Consider the following 27,188-nt stretch of genomic DNA (forward strand, 5'->3'; position numbering starts at 1 on the left):
TTCTTAAATGGAATGATTCTTGGTTTTCTAGGTTAATTTCTTTAATGTCAGAAGATGTATAGAGGGACTGAGGAGACGACTCACGTATAGAGGGACTGAGGAGACGACTCACGTATAGAGGGACTGAGGAGACAACTCACGTATAGAGGGACTGAGGAGACGACTCACGTATAGAGGGACTGAGGAGACGACTCACGTATAGAGGGACTGAGGAGACGACTCACGTATAGAGGGACTGAGGAGACGACTCACGTATAGAGGGACTGAGGAGACGACTCACGTATAGAGGGACTGAGGAGACGACTCACGTATAGAGGGACTGAGGAGACGACTCACGTATAGAGGGACTGAGGAGACGACTCACGTATAGAGGGACTGAGGAGACGACTCACGTATAGAGGGACTGAGGAGACGACTCACGTATAGAGGGACTGAGGAGACGACTCACGTATAGAGGGACTGAGGAGACGACTCATGTATAGAGGGACTGAGGAGACGACTCACGTATAGAGGGACTGAGGAGAGTGCTCAGTGGGTAAAATGCCTCCTGGGCAAACATAAGGACCTGAGTAGAAGTCCAGCTTGGTGGTGCGAGCCTGTACGCCAGGGCTGGGACGTGGAGACAAGAGAACACTGAGGACTGGGACAGCCAGACTAGACAAGATGCCAAGCTCCAGATACAGTGAGAATCCTTGTCTCAAAAAATAGGGTAGAAAAACTGGAGAGATGGTCAACAGTCAGGAGCCACAAGCCTCTTTCAGAAGGCTGGAGTTTGGTTTGGTTATCAGCACCCATTAGAAGCAGTTCACAACCACCTGTTACTTCAGTTCCAGGGCATCCAACACCCTCTTCAGGCCTCCATGGGAACCAGAACACACATGGTCTACACACACATGTACACACACACACACACACACACACACACACACACAAATGCACACACGCATACATGCAATAAATGAATAAATAAATGAACCTTTAAAAATTAAGATTGAGAACAATAGTAGATAACAAAGTTAACCTCTGTCCTCCACATGCAAGCACAGATAAGTGCAACCACATACATGTGGGAACACCAAGGCATACACACAGAATCACACACACACACACACACACACACACACACACACACACACACACACCACAGTGATGCATGCATGCTTGAAAAAGAAGTGAACAAACACCAGTAGACAGGTCATAGCACAGGTGCTGCAAGACTGATCCCTAGTTCTTTGGTTCCCTTGTATGGTGGAGAAGGACATTTGAAGAAGAAAGAACCAGTAAGTGAAAACAACCATTTTAAAACATGATTTCCCCCACCAGAAGGCAGACAGTATGAAACTGTCCAGTGTCTTCTCAGAAAGTCAGTATTCCATGAACTCCAGTGATGACCGTTTGGCTTGCTAAAACTGGCTGGACTTGGTGCCCATAATGAAATGTTAGGTAGTCTCCACTAGATACCATTTTCTTTTACATTTCAATTTTCCACCCTTACTGAACTATGCAGAGGACCATGCACATAAAAGCCAGGAGGAGGCAGGCCAGGGTGGGTCACTTTCATAGAAGAGAGGAGTCCTGGAGTTATTTTCTACTCAGCCCGGCCCTTGCTGCGATGGGTTGTTGGTGGAGCATCCGGGATGTTTATGAGAAGCCTGGGTATAAACACACAGACAGTCACATTTTCCATTCAAAACTGGAGGCTTCCCTCTGTGCCATGGCACTGTCATTTGGTTCATGTGCTCCACTCTGTAATCCGCTGACAGCCTGGGCTGTAATTCCATATGGCTGGCCACCAGCTTCCAGCTCTATGCTGACTTTGATGTCGCCGCACAGAGGAGCCCCAAGAGGCCGGCAGGAAGAGGATCAGACGGACTGAGAGAGAAGAGGGCCTCTGTCTCTCAGTCAGAGTGGTGAGGGACCAGCAGGAGGGAGAATTCAGTGGGTGGGGAAGATCTCAGTGCACCACCAATAGGCAGAGGAAGTCAGTAATATGTACCAACACCAAGATTCCCACAGCACCCTATAAATCCAGAGTGTGGGTGAAGTTTTATGAGTTTCACTCTGCTGTGTTTGGAAATATGGTTATGTTAATGAAATCATGCTTTAAATTAGCTGAACATATTCTCAAAAGAAATTTCTTTGCTGAAATTATATATTACAGATTTTGTGGTGCCACTGCTCAGCAGTATAAAAGCATGTTTATTATTCAGTATTTAATGAGTACCAGAAATTGCTGTGTGTATTCTCCATTCGTTCAGAAACAATGGACAAATGCCCCATGGAGACTGGGGGAGGTGAAGGGCTCCTCTGGTCCTGACCACCCACAAGACAGATGGGGGCAGCTGAGTTTAAGGAGATTCCTAAGGAAAGTGTCCCCTACTGATCCTCTGTGACTTCTGCATCTTTCTATTACTTTCCAGCAAATGCTTACTCCGCACACTCAGGGTCTGTGCTTCGGACATTGTCAGCTAGCAAGGCAGTTCGGATCAAATGATTGCAGTCTTATTAATACTGTTATCTACTAATAAGCAGGAGATTCTCATTACTGGCTTGCTTTGTGGAGGAAGTTCTGAACAGGAGACCTGGGATGGGGTTAGTGAAACTATCACTGTGGGTCTTAGCAAACTGTCCACCTGAAAAGAAGTGAACAGTTGGGGTGGTCATGAAGATATTTCTAGACATGGGGAATCACAGCATCTGTGAGTTCGTCTGTACAATGACCCCGTCATGCTCAGAAAATACTGTTATGTGTCGCTGCTCCACAAGATCAAGCCAGTCAAACTCCGACACGCAGTGGGCAGGGGCTTCAGAGGTCCCACAGTGAGCAGAGGGACTAATGACAACTGAAGGATGCTGGGGCAGGACAGTCAGCTTTCTCTAGGGATTTGGCCCCTGACAGGTTGCCCCAAGTTCTAGTGGATGGTCTTATACCCATGCACATACTTGATTCACTAAGAGGACCTATGGGTTTAAAAACAAATGAACAAAAAGATCACATGAAGTTGGGAGGGAAGAGAGGTGAGGGGTATGGGAAGAGTTGGAGGGGAGAAAGTGGAGGGCAGACTTGATCAAAACACAATATATGCCTGTATGAAATTCTCAAACCATAAATTAAAAATAAGAAAGGAGAAAGTTTACTGCAATTTGATAACTGTATGTAAATGCTGTATGTCAAAATTACTAGCCTACAATTTTTTTTACTGGTCCCTCTGAGTTGTGTGAAATAAAGTGATGCATTTTACGGTTGGAGTACCAACAGCTTGAGGAGGCAGTTGAAACCAGTGCTAGAGCAGTAACTTTTTTTCTAAAAAAACAAAACAAGACCAACAGGCAGATGGAGCCGAACCAACTTGCCTACGGACTAATTTGCTGCAGGCTTGGCTTAATTATTACACATTTTGGGGCAGAGAAGGCCCAGTTCATTGGGTTGGTGCAGCCGTCTGTGGCTTGGGCAACTGCAGAGCTCAAGGGTCTTTAACAATTAAATAACATCTCAACTACATCTAAACAAGGCATGGTACAAGTAAGAATACTGAGTAGAAATCCAGGTGGGGGCAAGACAAGGAAGCCAGGAGATTTAATCACGAACCCCAATGTGTGCCCATTACAACCATCTGCTGTGGATTACAGACGAGCAGTCCGAGGCATGGCCTGGGAGCCTCTTATGCCATAAAGGGGAACAGGTTTGAACTGCTGGCCATGCATAGCCTGTCTTCAGGCAATATTGTGCATTAACCATTTGGACTGTGAATGCTTTTAGTTAGATGCTCTAGTTTCTGGGTTCCAGCACAACGCCTGTTGTCTTTATCTGTCTGCATCACAATCATGGCTCCAGGAGGCTCACAGCTTCCAGTCCCCATATGTCTCTCAGCACTTGAACGGCTCTTTACAGGGCTGTGTTCACAGGGTTGGGGACATAGTTTGGTTGGTAAAGTGGTTGCTGAACATGCATGAGGTCCTGAGTTCTAGCTCCAGAACATATGGAAAAAGAAAAGATTTGGGTGGTGTCATGTGCATATAATCCCAGACTAGGGGAGGCAGAGGTATGTAGAAGTCTGAGGCTCATTGGCCAGCCAGCCTAGACTACTTGTTAAGTTCTAGGCCAGGGAGAAGTTGTCTCAAAAACCAAGGTGATTAGCACCTGGGGAATATTAGCCAAGGTTGTCACATGATTTTCACACACATGTACACACACACACACACACACACACACGCACACGCACACGCACATGCACATGTGCACACACACATATGCACATACACAGAAGGTTTTATTCAGTACTTTCCTTGTTACTATGACCAAATGCTTGGCAGGAAGCAGCTTGCAGAGCTTTTTATTTCGGTGCACGGTTTGAGTCCGTCACGGCAGTGAAGGAAGGCACAGCTGTGGGAACAGCTCCTGGCTGTGGTGGCAGAGGAGGTGAGGCTGATGGCTCACATCAGAAGGTCGGGAAGAGGACAGAGGTGAATGCTAGCTTCCTTCTTCATTTCCTTCTGGTCCGGGAAGAAGACAGAGGTGAACGCTAGCTTACTTCTTCATTTCCTTCCGGTCCGGGAAGAAGACAGAGGTGAACGCTAGCTTCCTTCTTCATTTCCTTCCGGTCCGGGAAGAAGACAGAGGTGAACGCTAGCTTCCTTCTTCATTTTCTTTCAGTGGGGATCTGATCTCCGTCCAAGGGATTGTGCAGCCTGCATTCAGAGAGCTCTTCAGCTAAGCCCCTCAGAACCCCTCACAGACACGCTCTAAGGTGTATCCCATCATGACATCCCAAGGCCTCCCATGCTCCTTTGCAGTCAACTCCCCTTCCTATTTCAGCCTTTGGAAGCCATTCATCTGTTTTGTGTCCGTATAGTTTTCCTTTATCTAGGATACCATATGAATGAAATTAGATTGCACATAACTAAGGACACTGGCGCCCTTCACTGGGCATACCAGACTCGAGACTTAGCAGTGCTGTGGGCGCCTGCAGTCCACTCTTTCACTGTATGGATTGCACTGGCTGCTGATCTGTTGGCCCAAAGATTTCGTTTCCAGTTTTTGGCAATTGCTAATGAAGTTGCCACAAACATTCCTGTCTAGATTTATTAGGAACTCTAAGGCTGCTTTCGAAAGTGATGTGTCCATCTTATTGTCTCACTACAGAACTTGAAAGTTCTAGATACTCTGGATCTGTGCCAACACTTGGTACTGTCGATATCCCTTTCTTATTTCGATGTGTGCAGTGGTGTCCCGTTGTGGTTTTAATGACATCCACCATCCTCTTTATGTATTTATTTGCCAGCCACATAATCCTTTTCGTGAATGAAGTGTTTCCTCAAATGTTTGCGCCATCTTTTTAAAATTCGAATAAAAAAGATTTATTTATTCATGTATATGTACATATATGTGAGGGTGCCTACAGAGGCCAGAAGAGGGCGTTAAATTCCAGGGAGATGGAGGTGCAGGTGGTTGTGAGCTACCAGACATGGGTGTTGGAAATCAATCTCCACTCCTTGGGAGGGAGCAGCATCGATCATAACCACTGAGCCTTCTCTGCAGAACCCCAATTTGGATCTTTTCCCTTAGGATGCTGGGTACTCAAACCCACGACCTTCCACATGCTGTACAAGTCCTCTGTCACTGAGCCATGTCCCCAGGATGGGTTCTTTGCTTGCCTATGACTGGATTTTAAAGTGGGTTAAAAATGTATTCTAGATGTCCTTTATTAACTATATGTTTTGAAAAATAAAAAGCTCTCCATCTGTGATTGGCCTCTTTATTCAATTGCTCAAGAATGTCATTTAAAAAGCTCTTTATTTTGGAACTAATTGTAGATTCACATTTGTAAACATAATAGAGATAACTGTGTGCTCCTCCCCCAGTTCCCACAACAAGAACATCTTGCAGAACTAGATAGCTCAACATCAAGACCAGGGCAGTCACCCTGAGAGCATCACCAATCTTGTTCCTTCTCACCTGACTTGCAGGCTTTCTCTGTCTGTTTGTTCTCTTGCCCTCTCTGCCTCCGAGATGACCTCTAACGGCCTCATCTCTGGAATTTTGTCATCTCAAGAATGTTGTATAAAGGGACTCATATACAGTATTTAACTTCTTTTTTTTTTAATGCAAGGGGTTCATTCAGGTTGTTACATATTATCAATAGTGCATTCTATTGCACTATACTTTGAAGACGGTATTCTAAGTTTGCGTAACTGCTCATCAGTTAGGGTCTATTACCAATTAAGCAAACACACACAGACTTTCTTGTGAACACAAGTTTTTATTCCTCTGAGACAAATTTTCTCAAAGTAGCTGTACCTTCTGCTTTCTGGGAAGGCAAAAACAAAAAACACACAAATGGAAGGTGGAAATGGAGGTGCACTCAGAACTTGGGGTTCTGAGGAAAAAAGATGGTGAGGTGGAGGCCATTATAGGATGCACAGTGAGATCCTGTCTGAAAATGTCAACAAAAACTGTCGAACTTTCTTTTTCAGAGTGGCTGTACCATTTTACAGCACCCACCTCACCAGTAAGCCACCAGTGATTCTTCTCTCCGTCTTCCTTGGCACCTGGAGATATATCTATTTTCAGCCACTACCGATCTGAGCCGAACTGATGTTTGGTTTTAATTTGCATTTTCCTGGTGAGTGGAGGTGGGACACGTTTTCAGACGCTGTCTCCCAGGAGCTCTTCATTTCCAGACGTTCACACGGGAAGCAGTCTCTTCACAGGGAACTCAGCACCGCCCTTGCCCTTCGGTCGTGATTTTCTGTTGAGAACCTGCCTTGTCACACAATGATTTCCAAGTGAATTCAGAACAGCTTGGGAGTCACAACCAAAAAAGGCCTTTTCTTCAATGCGTGATAAACGGCAGACTGACTTCACAGAGACTTAAAGGAGTTAAGGAATGAGGAAGGAGTTGTTAGGAAAAGGGCCAGGCTGGGGGTTGCAAACCCTTTAACTCAAGTCCCAGGAGCATCTCCCACACACATGCGCAGCGCCCCCTGCTCGGTCCCGCCCCTAGCCCTTCCTCTTAGTCCATGACCAATTAGGGTGGAGGAGGCGGGATCCCGCTGGCCGCGGTGCTGCTTGGGTAGCATCCTTGGTTACTGTTGCTAGGGCAGCGGGTCTCCGCAGGAGGTGAGAGTAGGAAGTTTTGGGGAGGTCAAGGGTCAGTGCGGAGTCTCTGTTGGAGATGGTGAAGCAGACGATCCAGATTTTCGCTAGGGTAAAGCCCTCCGTACGGAAGCAGCAGCAAGGGGTACGGGCCGCGGGGTCGGGCGTGGGGCGCGTGGGGGCCCAGCGCGGGGGGCGGGGCGCGGGACCGCCACGGAGACTGCAGCCCCGAGGGTGGACAGGGCTCGCTCACAGCCTCAGCCCCGCACCTGGCACAGGTGTGCACACTTGTGCATGTGTACCTGTTTGCACACTCACCTGCGCCGTGCCCCATCCACACACGGGCGCACTCTTCTAGGCCAGTACCCACCCACCCCCAACCCTGCATATGCGGCTTGGAGTTGGGGATGATGGGTCCCCAATGGGGCAACTGGTGTGCAAATATTGTAATGCACGCTCGTAAGTGGAATCGTACAATTACAGACAAGCGTGCACACGTGCTTTCTTTGGCATGCTACAGCCTGCGGGATATCTTATCTAATTAATTGCTTTGCTGTTCTGCGACATCCACGGATTTCTTTCTTTTTCTTTCTTTCTTTCTTTCTTTCTTTTTTTTTTTTTTTTTTTTAACATGCATTCGTAATAGATATGCTGTGTGTCCGGACACACTCCCCGCCCCCAGAAAGCATTTTAACCGAGGTGTGTGCTAAATAAATCTAGAAGTTTGCAAAGGTTGTGAAGACGGAGGTTCCCTCTCTGCCTCCTGGGTGAGCATGTTCCTGACTGTGTTTGGAGAGAGTACCACCTGCCAGGCCCCCTTTCCAGTTTATTGTTGGTCCTCTGCTGGGACTCCCTGACCCACTTTCACACGTGCAGACACCATGTGGTAGGTTAAGTAAGAGGCCAGGGCGTCCAGCTGGTGAGTCGCAGGAACTGACTTTGTTTAATTAACTTGATTTATTGTTTGTTTGTTTGTCTTGAGACAGGGTCTCGCTTTGTAGTCCTGGCTGGTCTAGAACTCAGTATGTAGACCAGGTTGGCCTTGAAATCACAGGAAATCCACCTGCCTCTGCTTCCTAAGTAATGGGATTAAAGGCACGGGCCACCACTCCTGCCTCTAATTTAGTTTTTAACTTTACATTTGTACCAAGACTTTTAATTGCTTTTTCACTCTCTCCATTTCCTCTCTCATCTTTCTACCTTTTCCACACAAACCTGCTTCCCAATAAGTCCCCTTCCCCTTTCAGGTCTTTTCTTCTTGTTGTTTGGTTTTTGGTTTTTTTGAGTCAGGGTTTCTCTGTGTAGTTTTGGTGCCTGTCCTGAATCTCGCTCTGTAGACCAGGCTGGCCTCGAAATCACAGAGATCCACCTGGCTCTGTTTCCCCAGTGTTGGGATTAAAGGCATGTGCCACTGCCACCCAGCCTCAGGTCTTTTTTATTTATTTATTTATTTATTTATTTATTTATTTATTTATTTATTTATTTATTTATTTATTTATTGGTGCAAGGCGCCGAGTTTAATTTTAATTAAGGATTTTGAAACTTACATTTCCTCTACAGACAAACAAAACAAAACCCCAAAAGACCTTTTCCCTGACTTCCAAAGTGAGTATTCAGGCAATTTGGTTCATATTTATGAATGCCTAGAAGAAGTGTCTAATTAGTAATGTTTTACTTCTATTCTTTTTCAGTGTTGTATGTATGCAAATGTGCAACATTATGGCATCTTATAATTTAGCTTTGGCCTCTGGCAATTTATGTCCTTAAAACAAGGAGATTATAATGTCTCTGCCATCATCATCAGTGGCCTTTATCCCATGAAGATCATTCAGGAGAAGCTGTAAGAAAAGACCCCAGAGAAAAATATTTGTCATTTCAAAAATTTTATTTATTTTTATTTTATATGTACAAGCGTTTTGCCTGCATGTACATATGTGTACCACATGCATGCAGTGCCTGTAGAAGCCAGAAAAGGGCATCAGATCTCCTGGGACTGGAGTTAAAAATGGTCGTGACCCCCCATGGGTGCTGGGAATAGAACCCTGGACCTCTCGTAAGAGCAGTAAGTGCTCTTCACCACTGAGCCATCTCTCCAGCCCCAATATTAGTCATATTTGTTTAAAGAAATAAAACAGTAGGGAAGAGAACTAGGGGCATCTCTGCTCCTACCTCTCCTTGCAGTTACCTGCAGAGATCCTTTAAAGCACATGTGACTCTGACCTCTGGATTGCTTAGCAGCCAAAGACAAGTTCTGCTATGGTGAGGACGTGGACGGGGGCGAACGGAGCTCTGGAGGCCTTGAACTCCCAATACCCTTGCCTCGACCCCTCAAGTGCTGGAGTTACAGGTGTGGGTCACCAGTAGAGGCTTTTTCTGTGAATGCTGACTGTTTCGCTGAAGCAGATGGGGAGCCAGATGGTCTTTAACTTGTGTTAGATCGTTTCTTCCTCTTCAAATTCAAGAAACTGGGGCAAGAAGGACAAGTACAAAGCTATGCTGGTGGCATAGGGCTGTAACCCCACCTACTCTGGAGGCCAACCTGGACAATGTATCCAGACCCTGCCTCCAAAAGAGAGAGCTGTCTTGGTATGTGCTAAAGCATTCCCGTGTGGTTGAGGCCTTTATTACAGTCCAAAGTTCCGTTAAACAAGAAATACAAGTCTACTCATGGTAACAATAAGAACATTTGATTGCACATGTGTGATCCTAGCAGTCGACAGGCAGCGAGGCAGGGAAATCCCCTGATTTCAAGGCCAGCCTGACTGTTCTTTGCCATTCTTGATGAACACAGAATGGGTTGTGTGGTCCTCCAGGAAGTAAGCTCAGATGTCACATCATGCTTTCATGATTGTCATAGAAGCTCATTATGCTATAAGCACAAGCAGCAGAGAACAGGAATTGACACATACCTAGTTAATGTACTTCAGAAGCTTCAGCGTAGCGGGGTTCTTCTTACCCCTGTAAGCTTCGAGGCTGTCTCTGACTGTGAATGCCGTTTACAGTACAAAACCAGGAGCAGTGCCGAGGCTTCATCCATCTAACTCCTTGAGCCATTAAAAAAAACCAGTTGTACCAATTTATACATTAGGCCAGGCCTGGTGGCACTTACCTGTCGATCCTGGCACTCAGTGGTGGTGGTTAGAGTAGGGGGTGCTGAGCCAGGAGGACTGTTGTGGGTTTGAGGTCAACCTGGGCCCCATAGTGAGCTCCAGGCAACTCCAGTAGTGTTTGCTACTACTGTATGAGACCCTGGTGTTATTGTTGTCATTTAAAAAAAATAATCTGGGTAAGGTGACACACACCTTTAATTCCAGTATAGGGAGACAGGGGCAGGTGTGTCTCTGTGAGTTCAAGTCCAGTCAGGTCTACATAGTGAATTCCAGGACAGTCAGGACTTAGCACTGAGACCCTATCTTCTGATTCAAAGGACTTTTTTTTTTTCCTTTCTTTGGTAGTGGCAGTGTGAGGGTTTGAACTCATGGCCATCTGGATGCTAGGGAAGCACGTGCACTGTGCCACCTCCTAGCTCTCAGGGACTCCCCAATGCCTTGAAGAATGTCTTAAGTACAGTGGTGGGAATTCGTTTGCTACCCCAGTCCCCCTTTTCTGATTACTGCGTATCGAGAGATACCAATTGTTTGTAAAGATATATTTTTTAATTATGTGTGAGTGTCTGTGTGGGTATGTGCAAGTGAAAGTGAATGCGGATACCCTCTGAGGCCAGAAAGGAGCAGCAAATCCCCCACAGCTGGTGACTGTGGGTGCTGGAAACCAACACTGTGTCCTCTGGAAGAATAACAAGTGCTCTTAACCACTGAGAGAGATCACCAGCTTCCACCCAAGATACAGATTTTTTTAAAGTCTGTGTCACCTCTCAGGTTTGTGTATTCATGTCATGCACACTCCTTTTGCTCACTATCTGTTAAACTAGCAATGCCCTGCCCAACAGGGTAGATTTTTTTTTTGTACTCTTGTCTCATATATTACATCCTGACCACAGTTTCCCTCCCTCCTCTCCTCCCAGTCCCTTCTCCTCTCCAATTCTCTTACCCAGATCCACTGCTCCATTTCCCTTCAGAAAAGGGCAGGCCTCCCAGGGATATCAACCAAACACAGCATAACAAGTTACAATAAGACTAGGCACATCTCCTCTTATCAAGGCTGGATGAGGCAACCCAGTAGGGAAAAAAAAGGGTTCCAAGAGCAAAGAAAAGGGTCAGAGACAGTTCCCGTTCCCTTTGTTAGAAATTCCACAAAAACACTAAGCTACACAACTGTAACATATATGCAGAGGACCCAGGTCAGACCCATGCAGGCTCCCTGATTGTTGGTTCAGTCTCTGTGGGTTCCTATGAGCCCAGGTTAGTTGGTTCTGTGGACCATGTTCTTTTGATGTCCTCCACCCCTGACTCCTACAACCCTTTTTTCCCCTCTTCCACACGATCCCCTGAGCTCTGCCCAATGTTTGGCTGTGGGTCTCTGCATCTGCTTCCATCAGTTGCTGGATGAAGACTCATGGTGATTATGCTAGGTTCTGGTCTAGAAGTGTAACAGAGTATCATTAGGAATCATTTCATTGACTTGTTTGTTTGTTTATTCATTTATTGCTGGTTGTAATGTCTCTTGAGAAAAAAAAAATCTAGTCAGAAGCCTTGAACCCTCAGATGCCCCCCTTCTTCTTCTGCTTTCAAAAATTTTATTTTACAAAATGACTTTTTAACCTGAACTTTTCATGTTTTTTAAGTAAGATGTTTCAGTTAGAATCTGCTTAGGCCAGGCATGGTGGCACATGCCTTTAATCCCAGCACTTGGGTTTGGTGGCGGCAATAGATGGATCTCTGCCAGCTGGGTCAGCATAGAGAGATCCAAGCCAGTCAGGATTACAAAGTGAGACCCTGTCTCAAATTAAAAAAAAAAAAAAAAAAGAATCTGCTTTGGAAATTATTCATACTTTCTGTAAACTTAGGGTTTCCTTGGGTAGGAATATGACTCCTACCCTCTAATCATGCATCTAAATGAGTCTAACTTAAACAGGAAGTCCTGCCTGCAAGAAAGTATTTTATTTCCTGGTGAAAGACAAGCAGTCTTTTTAAATCTTCTTTTTATGGTGCATTACAAAATACTTCCATTTGCATTACATCATCCGCCCCCCACTCCCAAGCACTCTGCAAAGGAGCCTGGAGATTTTGTTTCCCACACTTTATGTATAAGGGACCTTTGATTCTGAGAGCAGTGGCTGGTCACACACCTGGTAGTTGGGTTCAACATGTAGACTTTAAATTGCAGGGTTTCTTTATAGCCTTGAGTGTTGATTTTCCTGGCCAAGAAATAAAAGAGTAGGTGACGGAGGCAGGAATCAGAAAATGGACCATTGTCGGGGTCTTAGGGCCTCTAGTTCCACATCGGCTTGGAACGTGGAAGTGATCCCTCCCAGGTCACTTAGTAAGTAGTGGCTGAGCTGTGATGGAGAGCACAAGACATCAACGATATGCATACATATCTTTTTAAACCACACAACTTATCAAATTCCTGAAGCTTGGGATTTGGGGGTTATAACTCAAACTTGGATACCCCTGTTAGCTCTCTGAGAAGGTTCAGACATCACTACTGGGACTCTGTGTCTGTGGTTCACACATGCTCAGAAGTGCTTATGGGCTATAGCAAGAATGTGAACTTTTTCTCCAGAATGGGGAAGCAGTGCTTAGCATAAAACTTTCAAGGGTCTTCTCAATGACAAGGATGTATTTACATCATCAAATTTGGATATTCGATCATCCAAAGATGGTCAGAACCTTAATACAGCATGGTGGTGGTTTGAGAATGTCCTCCATAGGCTCAGATGTTTAAATACGTGGTCTCCGGCTGGTGGCCCTGTTTGAGGAAGTTATGGAGCCTTTAGAAGCTGGAGTCTTGCTGGGGGAAGTATGTCACTGGGTTGGGCTTTGTGGATCTATAGCCTCACCCGCTTCCAGTTCACTCTCTCTGCCTCACATTTGTGTGTGAAGATGTGATCTCTCAGCTTCCTGCTCTGGTTGCCTGCTGTCAGGCCTTCCCCTTGCCACTATGGACTCTCCCACAGGAACCACAAGCCAAAATCAACTCTTTCTGGCATAAGTTGCTTTTGGTCATGGTGTTCTATCACAGTAATAAAAAGTCACTAATACAAGCGTCAATTTAGGTTATAACTCTTGTTTTGTTCTATGCATTTGTTTACGCCCACTAACAGTTCAAAGAAAAATGTTATTATACTGTGCTGTGATATTTTGTCATAAGTGTACAATTTTTGTTGTACCATTACCATGCTAATCATATTCAGGTCAGAGGTCTTGCTGGAATTTTACCATTTATATTCACCTGTTGTTCTTGTATTTGCAGATTTATTCCATAGAAGAAGATGAAAAGTTAACACCTAGCTTGGAGATTCTCTTGCCCCGAGATCTGGCGGATGGATTTGTGAACAATAAGCGAGAAAGCTACAAGTTTAGGTGAGCTTGTGTTTTTCCTCCTTGTTTCTGCTGCATCACTGAGCCAGTACTTGTCCTGCGTCAGTTTCTGCTGCCAACATCACCAGCCCTGTTACTGTGGCGAGCAGAGTATGGCCATCTCATCTGGTACACAGAACTCAAGTGCATTACTGTGCCTAAGACTAGAAGGTAGTTTTCCATGTCTGAGATTACTGCAGGGCTGGAGAGATGGCTCCGTCCTTAAAGTGCTCGCCTTCCAAGCCCGAGGACCTGAGTTCAGACCCCTAGAGCCCATGTGGAAGCTGGACAGAGTAATGCACCCTAAGATCCCAGAAAGGGCAAGATGGGAGGCAGAGAGGTGGAGCCCTGCAAGCCCTGGGGCCAGCTCACCTGGCAAAGTTGCAAGCCGATGAGAGCTCCATTCTCAAACAGAAGTTGGAATGAACCCTGAGTATGGACATGTGACGCTGACCTCTGACCTCCACACATACATGCACCCCACCACACACAAATATGCACACACATGAACACACACACATGAACACACACACACAGATATTAAAGACATAACACGATTGTAGTCTCAGATTCCAGCTTTAGTGTTACGATTTTCCCCGCTCTGTTCATTATGGGTTAGTCCCTGCATGAAGTCCACACATGTGTAATGTTATTAAATGTGAGATGTCTAGTCTGTGTATTAGTTATATTAGTTAGGTGGCTTTATTTATAAATGATACACAGGTCTCAGATGCACATGTACATATTCAATACCTGTGATGTCCTGTGTAACATCCATTGGAATCATGTCTGTCCTGAAATGAGGTACTCTGTAATGTATTCATTTATTCTGAAGATTCAATATAAAAAATTAAGAGGATATAAAATATCTCAGGAACCTTTTCATCTTGATCTCATAGTGACAAAAATTTGGATATATCGGGTTTAATATATTATTATGATTAATTTCCCAGGCTCCTTTTTTTCTTTCTTTTTTTTTTTTTTAAAAAAAAAACTGCAGCTGGAACACTTTAAATAACATGTATGGATGGTTTTATATTTCTCTTGGACAGTGCTTAACCATATGGTTTGGGTGAATGTCCCAAGCATCCACCCCTGGGCATTCTTCACTGCCAGCCTGAGAGATGAGAGGTCCATGGGGACAGGAAGAACAAGACCCTTAAATGGAAGAGTGCTTGGCTGTTTGAGGAAAGAAAGAGGACCATGAGGCTTACAGAGCAGGCAAGGGACCGCAGGGAAGAAGACAGGGCGTGGAGAAGCCAAATTACATAGGAACTTATGAGTGACTGGAGCTGTCACCTCAACCGCCATGGGTAGGAAAAGGTGATGCCGAGGAAGATGGACTCATCGCATGCCTGTTGTAGTAGCATGGTCCTTGCTGACCTTGCAGTGGGATGGCCCTTGCTGACCTTGCAGTGGGATGGTCCCTGATGACCTTGCAGTGGGATGGTCCCTGCTGACCTTGCAGTGGGATGGTCCCTGTTGACCTTGCAGTGGGATGGCCCTTGCTGACCTTGCAGTGGGATGGCCCTTGCTGACCTTGCAGTGGGATGGTCTTTGCTGACTTTGCTGTAGGATGGTTCTTACTGACCTTGCAGTGGGATGGTCCTTGCTGACCTTGCAGTGGGATGACCCTTGCTGACCTTGCAGTGGGATGGTCCTTGCTGACCTTGCAGTGGGATGGTCCTTGCTGACCTTGCAGTGGGATGGTCCATGATGACCTTGCAGTGGGATGGCCCTTGATGACCTTGCAGTGGGATGGTCCTTGCTGACCTTGCAGTGGGATGGTTCCTGCTGACCTTGTAGTGGGATGACCCTTGCTGACCTTGCAGTGGGATGGTCTCTGCTGACCTTGTGGTGGAATGGTCCCTGCTGATCTCGCAGTGGGATAGTCCCTGCTGACCTTGCAGTGGGATGGTCCCTACTGACCTTGCAGTGGGATGGTCCCTGCTGACCTTGCAGTGGGAAGGTCCCTGCTGATTTTGCAGTGGGATGGTCCCTGCTGACCTTGCAGTGGGATGGCACTTGATGACCTTGCAGTGGGACGGCACTTGACATATGCAGCACATACTGGAATGGGGTAAGGCAAACAGGTAAAACAACTGTAGTAGCCTCCCCTCCATGGGAAGTAGAGTGCTGAGAAGTGTCCCTTGTATCCAGTTCTGCATTCATGGATCTAACCAACCTAGATACTACATAGAATTAAAACTGTCTGTACTGAACACACACAGACTCTTTTGTCGTCGTTCCATAAACAGTATGGTATAAAGCTATTCACAAGACATTTGCAATGTATTGGGTGTTGTGAGCAATCTGCAGAATATATGGAAAGAGGTGCATGGACTATGTGATGTAAGAGATCTGCACAACTGCAGATTTGGGTCTGAGGGTGCAGAGGCTTGACTCTAATTGAATTCTGAGCATTTGGAGGTCAGAGCTGACAGTTTGCCAGTGAACTCATTACAGGGTAAAATAGAAAGAGGGGGATCAAGGATGGCGGGGAGTTAGGGACTGAGCATTTAGAAGGATGGAGTTGTCATCTTGTGGGGTGAGGAAGATTTCAAAAAAGGCTTCAGACAGGAAGATTAGCCTGTGCAATTGAGATGGGCTTTAGGCAAAACCTACACAACATCCTAACGAACGAAAGGACATCTTGGTCATCAGGAACCCCATGTTCTGTCTCGGTGTGTTATTGATGGGCATGAGGACCCCGGGTCATTCCTTACCCCATGGCCTCAACTTCATCTTCATAAGAGTTAACTGAACTTCTTACAGCAGTTCTGAATTCTAGGATTCTCTTCTGTTCTTCAGAGGAAAGCTGGTCAAAGTTCCTCTCCAGGTTGTAACATAACTCTGTTGTGAAAATGAAATGTTTGGAGATGGTGATACTGATGCTCAGTATACAATTACAGTTAACTATAAACTTTGGTCTTGAAGTCTTTGTTCTGAAGTAGGGAGATAATAGAAATATCTGGATCATTACTTGTTCCACTATCCTTTTAAAGACCAGAAGATATCATTTTAAAATTATTTAATGGATGTAAAGCTCTTTAAATTTGTTTTAACTAGGTACATGTGTGTATGTACATGTGTGTGTGCAGGTGCCCATGGAGGCTAGAAGAGGTTATTGGATCCCCTGGAGTTGGCCTTACAAATGGTTGCAAGCTGCCCTATGTGGTGCTGGAAACTGAACTTGGGTCCTCTATAAGAGTAGCAAGTGCTCTTAACCTCTTAACCTTAATGACTGAGCCATCTCTCTACCCAGAGGATATTCTGCCCTTCCCCCAAGGAATTCAATATGCTTTATGAGTATTGTTTTCAAATTACATTTCAGTCTAATTATTACCTTGGTAGAGGGCTTAGCATGTGGGAGGCACTTGATACATATTTGTGAAATAGGTCAGTCAGTAGGTGGGCTGACCATAATTAACTTTATACAAGGAACCTTTCAGAATATATTCTGTGGGTGACTCGGTGCCATCTTGAAAGCTCCTGGCACCTCTTGCTGTTATGGTAATAGATATAATTCCTAGTACTCAGGGAAGTGGGGTGGAGAATGTCTTATTGCCTCAAGGTCACCAACAACCAGGTGAGAGAAGCCAGAGAGCCCTGTTCGTAGGCAGCTTCCCAGAGGCCCTGCTGGAAGTCTGTAATCCACCACCAGCATAGCTCAGTCAACCATGCTCTTTAGAGCACACTCATGCATGGTGGCCACTGGCTGTGTGTTCTGTGGACCCCTGTGCCATGCTGGTGTTCAGATCTAAGGCTGTGGTTTACCTATAGGGTTTGAAGGGGTGATCCAGGCACACCAACGGTAAATGCTACCACCTCATGCCTGCTGTTGCCTCCTAAGTTCTGAGACCAGTGGTTCTCAGCCATGGATCGTGACTCCCATAGGGTTGAATGATCCTTTCACAAAGGTCACCTGAGACCATCGGAAAACACATATTTACATTATGATTCATAACAGTGGCAAAATTATAGTTATGAAGTAGCAACAGAATAATTTTATGGTTGGAAGGTCACCACAGCATGATTAACGGGTCTCAGCCTTAGACTATCTCAGTATAGAATTCACCTTTTGCTCATCTCAGTGAAGATTGATAAACCCTAGGGGTACTTTGAAGTTAATATTGGTCCATGATGATAAAATGTCTTTCTATTTTGTATTTCTAATCTAACTCTGGGCATTCGTCTGAACTTGTCAATAATAAAAACTGTCTTATGTGTCCTGCAGTCTTGCCACTTCAGGTGAATATGGCCAGCGGACTTGTGTAGGCAGGCATGTTAGCCAGAGGTCCAAAGGCACCACGAAAGCTGCTTAAGATGCCCTCAGAAATTCCACTTGAGAGTTTTTACTTTAAAGACTGTATCCTCTCCATTTTTATTTTAAAAAATGTTAAGTGACTGGGAAGAGATCTCAATTGGCAAAGTGATCACTTTGCAAGCACAAGAACCTGAGTTCAATCCCCAGAACATACATTTTAAAAGCCAGATGGGATGGCATGCTCATAATCCCAGACCAGGGAGATAGAGACCCCTGGGCTTGGTGTCCATCCAGCCAAGCCCACTTGGTGAGCTCCAGGCCAGTGAGAGACCCTCTCTTTAAGACAAAAGGTGGATGAAACCCAAGGAAAGACACCAAGGTTGTCTTTTGACCTCCACATGTGCGCGCACGCACACACACACACACACACACACACACACACACACACACACTCACAGGAGAGAGAGAGAGAGAGAGAGAGAGAGAGAGAGAGAGAGAGAGAGAGAGAGAGAGAGATTGAGATTTAAATGCATGGAAAACATAACAACAGGCCAGTCAGTGCTCTGTGGGAGATCCTCTTTTGTGATGTTTCAGTGGTTGCTGTTAGCACCTCGCCCCTCTACAGGAGAATACTGTCTCACCTGAGTGTCTTGCTGTGCTGGTGATCCTATACCAAATTTAAGAGTGATTCTGCAAGGAGGATAGAACAGCCGCTCTGCCAGCTCCCAGAACTCCTGTCCCTGCCATTCTGATGAAGACCTGGCTTTGTAGGACAGATCAGTCTTTTCTGACTTTTGAATCGTGGGGAAGAAAATGAGATAACAGCCCCCAAAGCTGGCATCACTGTCATAGAAGGAGGCATCTAATGCATGGGCAGTAATTGCAGTTTAAATGCCGTACATTCAGGGATCATGCAGTTCACACTTGCAGTCTTTCCTCACAGGGCAGATGTCGGAAGCCCAAGGGCCTTTTACACCCTGTTCTTGGGTTTCCAGCCCATGCAATTCTGGAGGTTTGACTCTGATACCAGCCACAGATACTGTCCTGTTGTGGATTGTTTGTTCAACTAGGCAAAGATGTGTTACATCTGTTTATGATGCATTTGTTTAACTATGTAAAGATGAGTTGCTGTTTTACCTTGCCTACCTAAGGCACCTGATTGGTCTAATAAAAAGCTGAACATCCAATAGCTAGGCAGTAAAGGGATGGGTGGGGCTGGTGGGCAGAGAGAGTAAGTAGGAGGAGATATTATCTAGGCTTGAGAGAGAAGGAGGGAAAAAGAGAGGGAGATGCCAGGGGCCAGCCACCCAGACACAGAAGAAGCAGGAAAGTAAGACATGAAGAAGGAAAGGTAAAAACAAAACAAAACAAAACAAAACAAAACAAAAACCCAAGGCAAACTGTAGATGAAGAGAAACAGGTTAAATTAAGTTATAAGAGCTAGCTAGAAGCAAGCATAAACTAAGGCTGAGCATTTATAACTAACAAGAGGCCTCCATGTCGTGGTTAAGGGGCTGGCAGTCCAAGAAAGCCTGCTACGCTGTCCCTCTTGAGAGCGAAAAGCACCCAGTTATTATGTGGTTCAAAGCTGGTGTGATTCTTTCAGAGGGGGACAATTGTACAGATCTTGTCAAAGCCATATTGTTTACTCACCATTTGTGAGCAAGAGCACAATGACACAGTGTGAGGGGATGACAGGGAAAACATTGTGTTAGGTTAGCTAAGCCCAGTGATGTCAGCGTGGGGTCATTTACAAACGTGTTTATGAAAACAAGATTCATTGATCCAGTAGCATTTGAAGGCTCAGCTTTGAGATAATTGCCATTTTCACATTGCAGATTTCAAAGGATTTTTGACCAAGACGCAAAGCAAGAGATCATTTTCGAAATCATTGCCAAACCAGTCGCCGAGAGGTAGGATTTCCCAGACTCTGGTCAGCAGGCTCATGGCTTTTTGTCTGTCTTCAGGCCTCGGGTAATGGTGGTAATTTGCTTCCATGTATCAATCATGCACTCTGGCTTCAGGGCGTGAAACAGTGATAGCATTAATTATTCATATCAATAGCTGTTTGTTTGGACTCAGATTGTGAGCCTCAAAGCAAACCAGAGATGCAGACTGTCCAGTGCGGGCTGGAGAAATGGCTCAGTGGTTAGGAGAACTTTCTGTGTTTGCAGAGACCAGGGTTCAGTCCCCAGCACACACATGGCAGCTCACAACTTCCTGTAACTCCAGCCCCGGGATTTAACACCCTCTTTTGGCCTCCAAGCGCAACTACACACCTGTGTACATACTAACATGCAGCTACATACACACAAACACATAAAGAAATCCTTTAAAACTTTCCATAAACCAAGGATTGTATAGGCTGACACTGCTCAAGGTGGTGTGGCTACTGGTGTTGGAAATTAAGATGGTTTTCTAGCTGTTATTTCAATGTACTTTCCTTGGTTCAATATTTCTTTTATTATTACTATTATTATTTAATATTCATGTGTGCCTGTGTGGTATATGTGTGTGTGTTCACATGTGTGTGTGTTTGTGTGGATGCACTTATCTATGCTTGAGAGTGTGGAAACCAGAGGTCACTGGACGTCAACATGGAGATGTCTATCTCAATGGCTTCTCTGCCTAATTTTTTTAAGCTAGAGTGTCCGACTGAACCTGGAGTTCACCACTTCATCAAGAAAGGCTGGCCAGTGAGCACCTAGGAACTGCCTGCTTCCCTCGCAGTGGCGGGGCTGAAAGCGTGCACTGCTATGCCTGACTTTTCACAGGAGTGCTGGGGATCTGAACCCAGGTCCTTGTTCTTATGGGACAAGCAAGCACTTTACCCGTGGAGTCATTTCCTCGGCCCCTCGGTATTTCAAACAAATGACTAGATGGACAAAGAATAAGGTTAAAAATGACACTCCGGAGGCCTAATAATGGTTGGATCTGCTCTACCTCAGGGTTCTGCCAAAGCTTGGTCCTCACTTTCTAGAGCCATGTGTTTGTTTCAGTATACCCAGACAGTTCCAGACTGGTAACAGTGAAGAATGAAATTTGCATGATGGTGCTGGGTAATCAGGTGCAAACATATTGATGTGTCTTGACAAAGTCTCCTTAGGTCTTGATCAGTGGTTCTCAACCTGTGGGTGGCAACCCCTATGGTAAACTATCTCCAAAAATATTTACAATTCATAATGGCAGCCAAGTTACAGTTAGGAAGTAGCAATGGAATAGTTTTATTGTTGGGCGTCACCACAACATGAGGAACTGTGTTAAAGAGCCACAGCATTAGGGAGGTTGAGAACCACTGCTCTAGACAGTCATGGCCCTTGGCAAACAGCTTGTCCTTTGTAGGGAATCTCACTGGGAGCCACTGCCAATGAGGTTGCTCTCTGATCCCGAAGCCATTGGAATGGTTCCATGGCCGTCCGTTTTTACAGCTAAGATGGAAAAGATCTCTACTAAAAGAGCCACCTTTCTAGTCTACCAGTTCATGTCCCTTTCTGTGGACAGTGGGAGCCCATTGTTGCTCCTTGTCCCTCACATTTCTACAGTATGGATCTTGCCTAAAGCAAACACTTTCCATTTCATAAGTCTTCCTTCACTGAGAAAATACAACCAAATAAGCTTCAAGTATTTCTTCTATAACCACAACCATGAAACCTTTCTTTGGATTAGATTCAGGTTGTCCCTAGTCAGACATCAAACATGGCTAGAATCCACTCCTTTTAGTAGTTGTTGGGTTAGGTTATTTTTCAGAGTTTTAGTCTGGCATTTAATTTTAAAAAGTTGTATTTATGTGTTTGTGTATGAATACACACATGTGTGTAGGTACCCATAGAGGACAGAAGTGGACATTGGGCTCGCTGGAACTGAGGTACAGATGGTTGTGAGCTACATACAGTGTGGGTGCTGAGAACCAAACCAAGTCCTCTGCAAGAGCAGGACATGCTCCTGATCCATGAACCGTCTCTCCCCCATGAACCGTCTCTCCGGCCTCTAGTCTTTGTTTTATTTTGAAGCCTCCTTCACTCGTGGAGGGAAAGGTGTTTCTGTTTCCTGAGAGCTGGGTCTTCTCCTTTACTGACTCCTCTCCATTCCCCACTTTGACTCTCTGCCTTTCCTCAGTGTTATCTTAAATCTTTATCTGAAGATGATGATGCATTCACAGATGATTCCAACATATTTCTAGTCATTACAGTTTGTATTACTGTCCTTCCAAAGAATGATAGATAGTGAAGGCCAACAGAAGCAAAGGCTTCTGGAAAATCCTTCCTGCACAGGTGGGTAGTGATGGACAGCAGCTGCCACGATTTGCTCTAGTGCTGGGATTTGTAACTGACTGTCCATAGCACAGCCATACTTGAGATCCACGTTAACTAGCTGGGTTTGGCTGGGGACACAAAGGAGTTTGTCCAGTTCTTTGTCACTTGCAGATCCAAATGTCTTCACCTGGAGTATGAGCTCACTTGACAGAATTTCTGTCCTCTGAATTTTGGGCTTCCCTTTTATCCCCACCCTTGAGTTATGGGTCAGAATTTATAGCATATTCCTCACTAAATAGCAAACAGATTTACTTAGGGTTGTCAGATAACAGTAAGAATACATTTATGTGTGCAACGGAGTGCTTTGACAACTTCAGAGCACTGTCCTGTGGAAAATCTCACTCAACTCATGAAGGAATCTCATGGGGTCTCAGATACGATAACTTCAGGTGAGAAACCAGGACACTCGGTATTTGATGGACTTTTGCTAGACCACACAGTTAGGAAGCTGTGGATGTGAGACGAGAACAGACCCACCTCTCCCCAAAGTTGACCTTCGTGTTGCTTTAATCGCACTTAGCATCTGTCATGGATGCTAAACTCATGGATGAAAGGTCATTTTGTCCAGCCTCATCCCACCTCCCTCTCAGCCTCATTCAACCACGTTACTCGACTCTGTGCCCCTAGTAGACTAAGAAACGCATTTATCTGGGGCAGTCTGTATGGGGATGGGGAAGCAAATTTCCTGTAGCTTTGCATTTCCTGGATTTTCCTTCCTGTGATCCAAGTGTGCACATTCTCTGACAGCCCCATAGCTCACTCACACTCAGTCACAGTTCTGTGCACTCAAGTGTTAGTTCTTCTATTTGCCCCTAAAACGTATAAATACTGTCAGAAGAAAAGAATTAGACCATATAAATTAAACTTTAGTCATCATTCATTCAGTGAAATTAATTAATTAGTTGATTAATTAGTAGTTCATTTTAAGACAGAGTCTCACTACATAGCCCTGGCTGTCCTGGCACTCTCTCTGTGGATCAGGCTGGTTTCAAACTCAAACATCTGCCTGCCTCTGCCTCCTGAGTGCAGGATTAATGGTGCACCTGGCACCATGCAGTAACTACTAACAAAGTGCTCATGATGTGTCAGGCCCAGACTATAATCCTAGCTCTTGGGAGGCTGAAGCAGGAGTTCACTACTTGAAGGCCAATGTGATCTTTCAGATTGAGAGACATACACATATGTAGATAATTAAAAAGAAAACAGTAAAATCTTACAAAAAAAATTAACAAGTCTCTGTTCGTGTGTCGCCCTCCTAAGGCGGCACACCCTGGCCACCCTTGTAAAATCTGCATGCCCTCCCTCACCACCATGGCGTCCCTGATGCCCCTCCTCACCCTGGTGTCCATTTTAGCCGCCGCACTTGTCGCGTGAAGTGTCTTTTCCTTGTGCACTGTGTCTGTGTTCCCTGTCTGTCGCCTCTTCTGTCTGCTCCCTGGGGATCTGCAGGCGCCTGTTGCAGTCACCTCAGTGGGTATCCAGCAGGTATCTGTGGAATTAGTGACGTCTGAATTGTTAGGTAAACACAGTTTCTAGTCCAGCCCAAACTGTACACACAACAGCAACAAAAGGCAAATCACATTCTTGATTCTTTAACATGTTCACAGCTAACGCGTTTGTGTCTTATTTATTTTAATTAACAGAAATTTCCATGGAGGAGTCATGCACTCGCCGTGCGCCCCTCAGGATGTTTTGGTATTGTTGCACGTTTTGAGCCATGAAGGACTTTCAGAATGCTGAAAACTTGGTTGTAAAAATGAAAACCACTTAAACAGACCTCCCAGTGACTTGATTCATACTTACTTGCTAAGAATATTGATTTCTAGGCTGCAGAGATGGCTCAGTGGTTAAGAGCACTTGCTGTTCTTATAAAGAACCAAAATTCACTTCTCAGCATCCACCTGGCATCTCACAACTGCTTCTGATTCCTGCTGGGGGAATCCTGTGCCCTCTTCTGGCCTCTTTGGGCATTGCACTCATATGTACATACACAGATGTACATGCATGCACATAATTAAAAATAAATATTTATTGAAAAAGGACATTTATCTCTTCTGAGGCCCCATTTTGCCTCCATCTTAGTGTTAACAAGTACGGTGTGGTTTTGCTGGAGTGATGTCACTTTTCCACCTTTGGACACCTAGCTGGTTATGTTAGGTTTATTTTCATTTATAATGAAGTATCCTTTATCCATGGCTCTTTAGAGATTCACACACAGAGACACTAACTTGTGTTCACTCCCAAACAGTAGAATTCAGAAATCAGCATTTCTTTTTTCTCTGATATAACTTGCTATTACTTTATCATCACCTAAGTTTTCTTTACCTTAAGACAGAAATCAGATCATTATTTTAGCTAGGAAAAAAATCTTCTATATACAAAAAAACAAAACAAACAACAACAACAACAAAAAACTGAACTGTGGGCTGGGGATATAGTTCCATGGGAGAACACTTGGCTATCATATATGAGGCCCTAAATTCAGTTCCCAGCAAAACACACACACACACACACACACACACACACACACACACACACACAACTGTTATGTACTTTAAATATACAGACTTGCATTTGTATATGTATGTATGTATGTGTGTATATGTGTCTGTGTGTGTATATGTGTGTATGTGTTTGTGAAATGTGTGTGCATGTGTATGTGTGTTTGTATGTGGGGGGTATGGTGTACTGCATTTGTATGTATGTGCACTTATATGTGAGGGTACACATGAGTGTGGGGTTAGAGAGTGATATCTGGTGTCATCTTCTTGCTCTCCATGTCACTTTTTGAGTCTCTCACTGAACCCAAAACTAACCTGCTAGCTAGACCCAGGTATCCTCCTGCCTCAGCTCTACCCAGCACTAGGATTGCAGGCACACACCTCCACACCTGGCTGTGTACATGGATGCTGTGGATCTAAACTTAGGCCACCACACTTGTGTGGTGGGTGCTTTGCTGACTGAGCTATCCCCCAGCCCTCCAGCCATGATTCTTTAACAGAGGAGATTGTACCGAAAGCTGTTACATTTTCCCTGTGTCCGGAAAAGGGGATGTTAATATCAGAACAACCAAATCTGGATTTCTAAGGAAGTCACCAGAATAATGAGTTGCATAAATTGCTTAGCCAAATTTAAATATAGATTTGATGTCAAAAATTTGATTATTAACTTTAAAAATAATTAAAAGAGTCAGTGTAGTGGTTCAAGATTGGAGTTTCAGTATACATGTGACTGAGGCAGGAGGACTGCCTCAAGTTCAACCCCAACCTGGGTTGCATAATTCTAGGTCATCCTGGTCTATGGAGGTCCTGTTTCGAAAGCCCAACGATTGATAATGGCAATAATAATGATAGGTGAATGACTGCAGGGGGAGGGACATCTGGGCAGGTGCACCTGGGCTTCAGAATGACAGGCGGGGAACAGAGAAGGTCAGAGCCTCATCTCCCCCACGAATATGACTTTGTCAAGCTGACAGTTGACATTAGCCATTACACTAAGGTTGGAAGTAACTATGGACCTTTAAACTCCTCACAGTGAGTGTTATCTGCCAGTGGCCTGAAGGTTCCCCATATCCACTTGCTCTGAGACCTCTCAGTTGCATCCCACACTGACAGTCTCTGTCACTGACTTCATTTGGAAGGCATCAGATCAGAAAGCCCCTCACCCTCCATCCAACCATGCATCTGTCACCCCCCTCCCCCCAACCCCCACCTCCCGCTTGCCTTCCTCTTCTGTCCATCATCTTCTGTCCATCATGTGCCTGTCCCTCCCCCGCTCGCCCTTCTTCTTCTGTCCATCATGTGCCTGTCCCTCCCCTGCTCGCCCTTCCTCTTCTGTCCATCATGTGCCTGTCCCTCCCCCGCTCGCCCTTCCTCTTCTGTCCATCATGTGCCTGTCCCTCCCCCGCTCGCCCTTCCTCTTCTGTCCATCATGTGCCTGTCCCTCCCCTGCTCGCCCTTCCTCTTCTGTCCATCATGTACCTGTCCCTCCCCCGCTCGCCCTTCCTTTTCTGTCTAAATGGCTCTTATCTATATTTACTGAGGCAACTTCTGCCTGTTGTGCTGTTTACCTCTTTCAAAACTTCCTGTCCTGTTTCAAGTCCAACTGGTATTGTAAGAATTAATAAGCAGTAGCATTGGAGGGCCAATTAAATGTGAATTGCATGTAAATACTAAAAATTATTCAGTTTGTATCTGAGATGCAAATTTAAATGGCCACCCTGCATTTTTTTTCTGACATCTCTACTTTCCACTCTTGCCCTGTGATCTTGTCTCTATGCATTTCGTTGTTAACATTCAAATCTGCGTCGATGGGCCGGACTGTGCAGATGGTGTCTTTGCTCCAAGGCTGCGTCTCCCTTTGCCTGCAGCTTCTTCCATCTGTCCTCTTGGTTTCCCAGCCCAACTGAGTCTTCATCTCCCTGTCCATCCATCCCTGTCCCAGGAAAACAGTGTTTATGCTTGTCGCTTTGAAGTTAGCTTGCGTCCTTACCCTCTTCCTCAACATTCAGCCCAGAACTTCCTAAGTTTGAGTGGAGACTTCACGCAAGGTCATGTAACTGACTCTGAGAGTTAGGAGAAAATTGGCAACAGGAAAAGATTTCTGAATGCACCACAACCAAAAATTAGTTAGTTAATTGAAAATCAGATATTTAGTGATTCCAATGTGTTTCTGGCAGGGTTGGCCTGTGTTACATCCCAGGACTTTACTGCAGCCACATGGGCTGTACCCCAGGACTCACTGCAGTCACATGGGCTACACCCCAGGATTCACTGCAGCTACATGGGCTGCACCCCAGGATTCACTGCAGCCACCAGTGTTACATCCCAGGACCTCACTGCAGCTACATGTGTTACATCCCAGGACTTCACTGCAGCTACATGGGCTGCATCATGTGACTGCTGTGCAGCCTTTGGTCTGAACACACAGCATGATCTCTCTACACCGTGTATGCCTTGAGGCCATTCATTGCCAACAAATGCTGAGATCAGAGACTGTTGTAGGTTATACACTGTAGTATTTTAACTGAG

General features: G+C 45.2%; 1 protein-coding gene across 2 annotated transcripts in view; it reads left to right on the top strand.

Moving 5' to 3' along the window:
* Window positions 1-7,074: 7,074 nt before the first annotated feature.
* Window positions 7,075-27,188, top strand: part of Kif6 (kinesin family member 6) — a 323,846-nt gene continuing 303,732 nt past the window's right edge. The window contains exons 1-3 of one of the 2 annotated variants that reach the window (XM_059281632.1): window positions 7,075-7,241; window positions 13,472-13,581; window positions 19,684-19,758. In XM_059281632.1, the coding sequence (XP_059137615.1) occupies window positions 7,176-7,241; window positions 13,472-13,581; window positions 19,684-19,758 (251 nt within the window). In that variant the 5' untranslated portion in view covers window positions 7,075-7,175. Of the gene's footprint in view, window positions 7,242-11,542; window positions 11,615-13,471; window positions 13,582-19,683; window positions 19,759-27,188 lie in introns of those variants that run through there. The other variant, XM_059281633.1, reaches the window with a different exon arrangement.

Source organism: Peromyscus eremicus, chromosome 16_21, assembly GCF_949786415.1.
Source record: "Peromyscus eremicus chromosome 16_21, PerEre_H2_v1, whole genome shotgun sequence".
In the NCBI taxonomy this organism is placed as follows: domain Eukaryota; kingdom Metazoa; phylum Chordata; class Mammalia; order Rodentia; family Cricetidae; genus Peromyscus; species Peromyscus eremicus.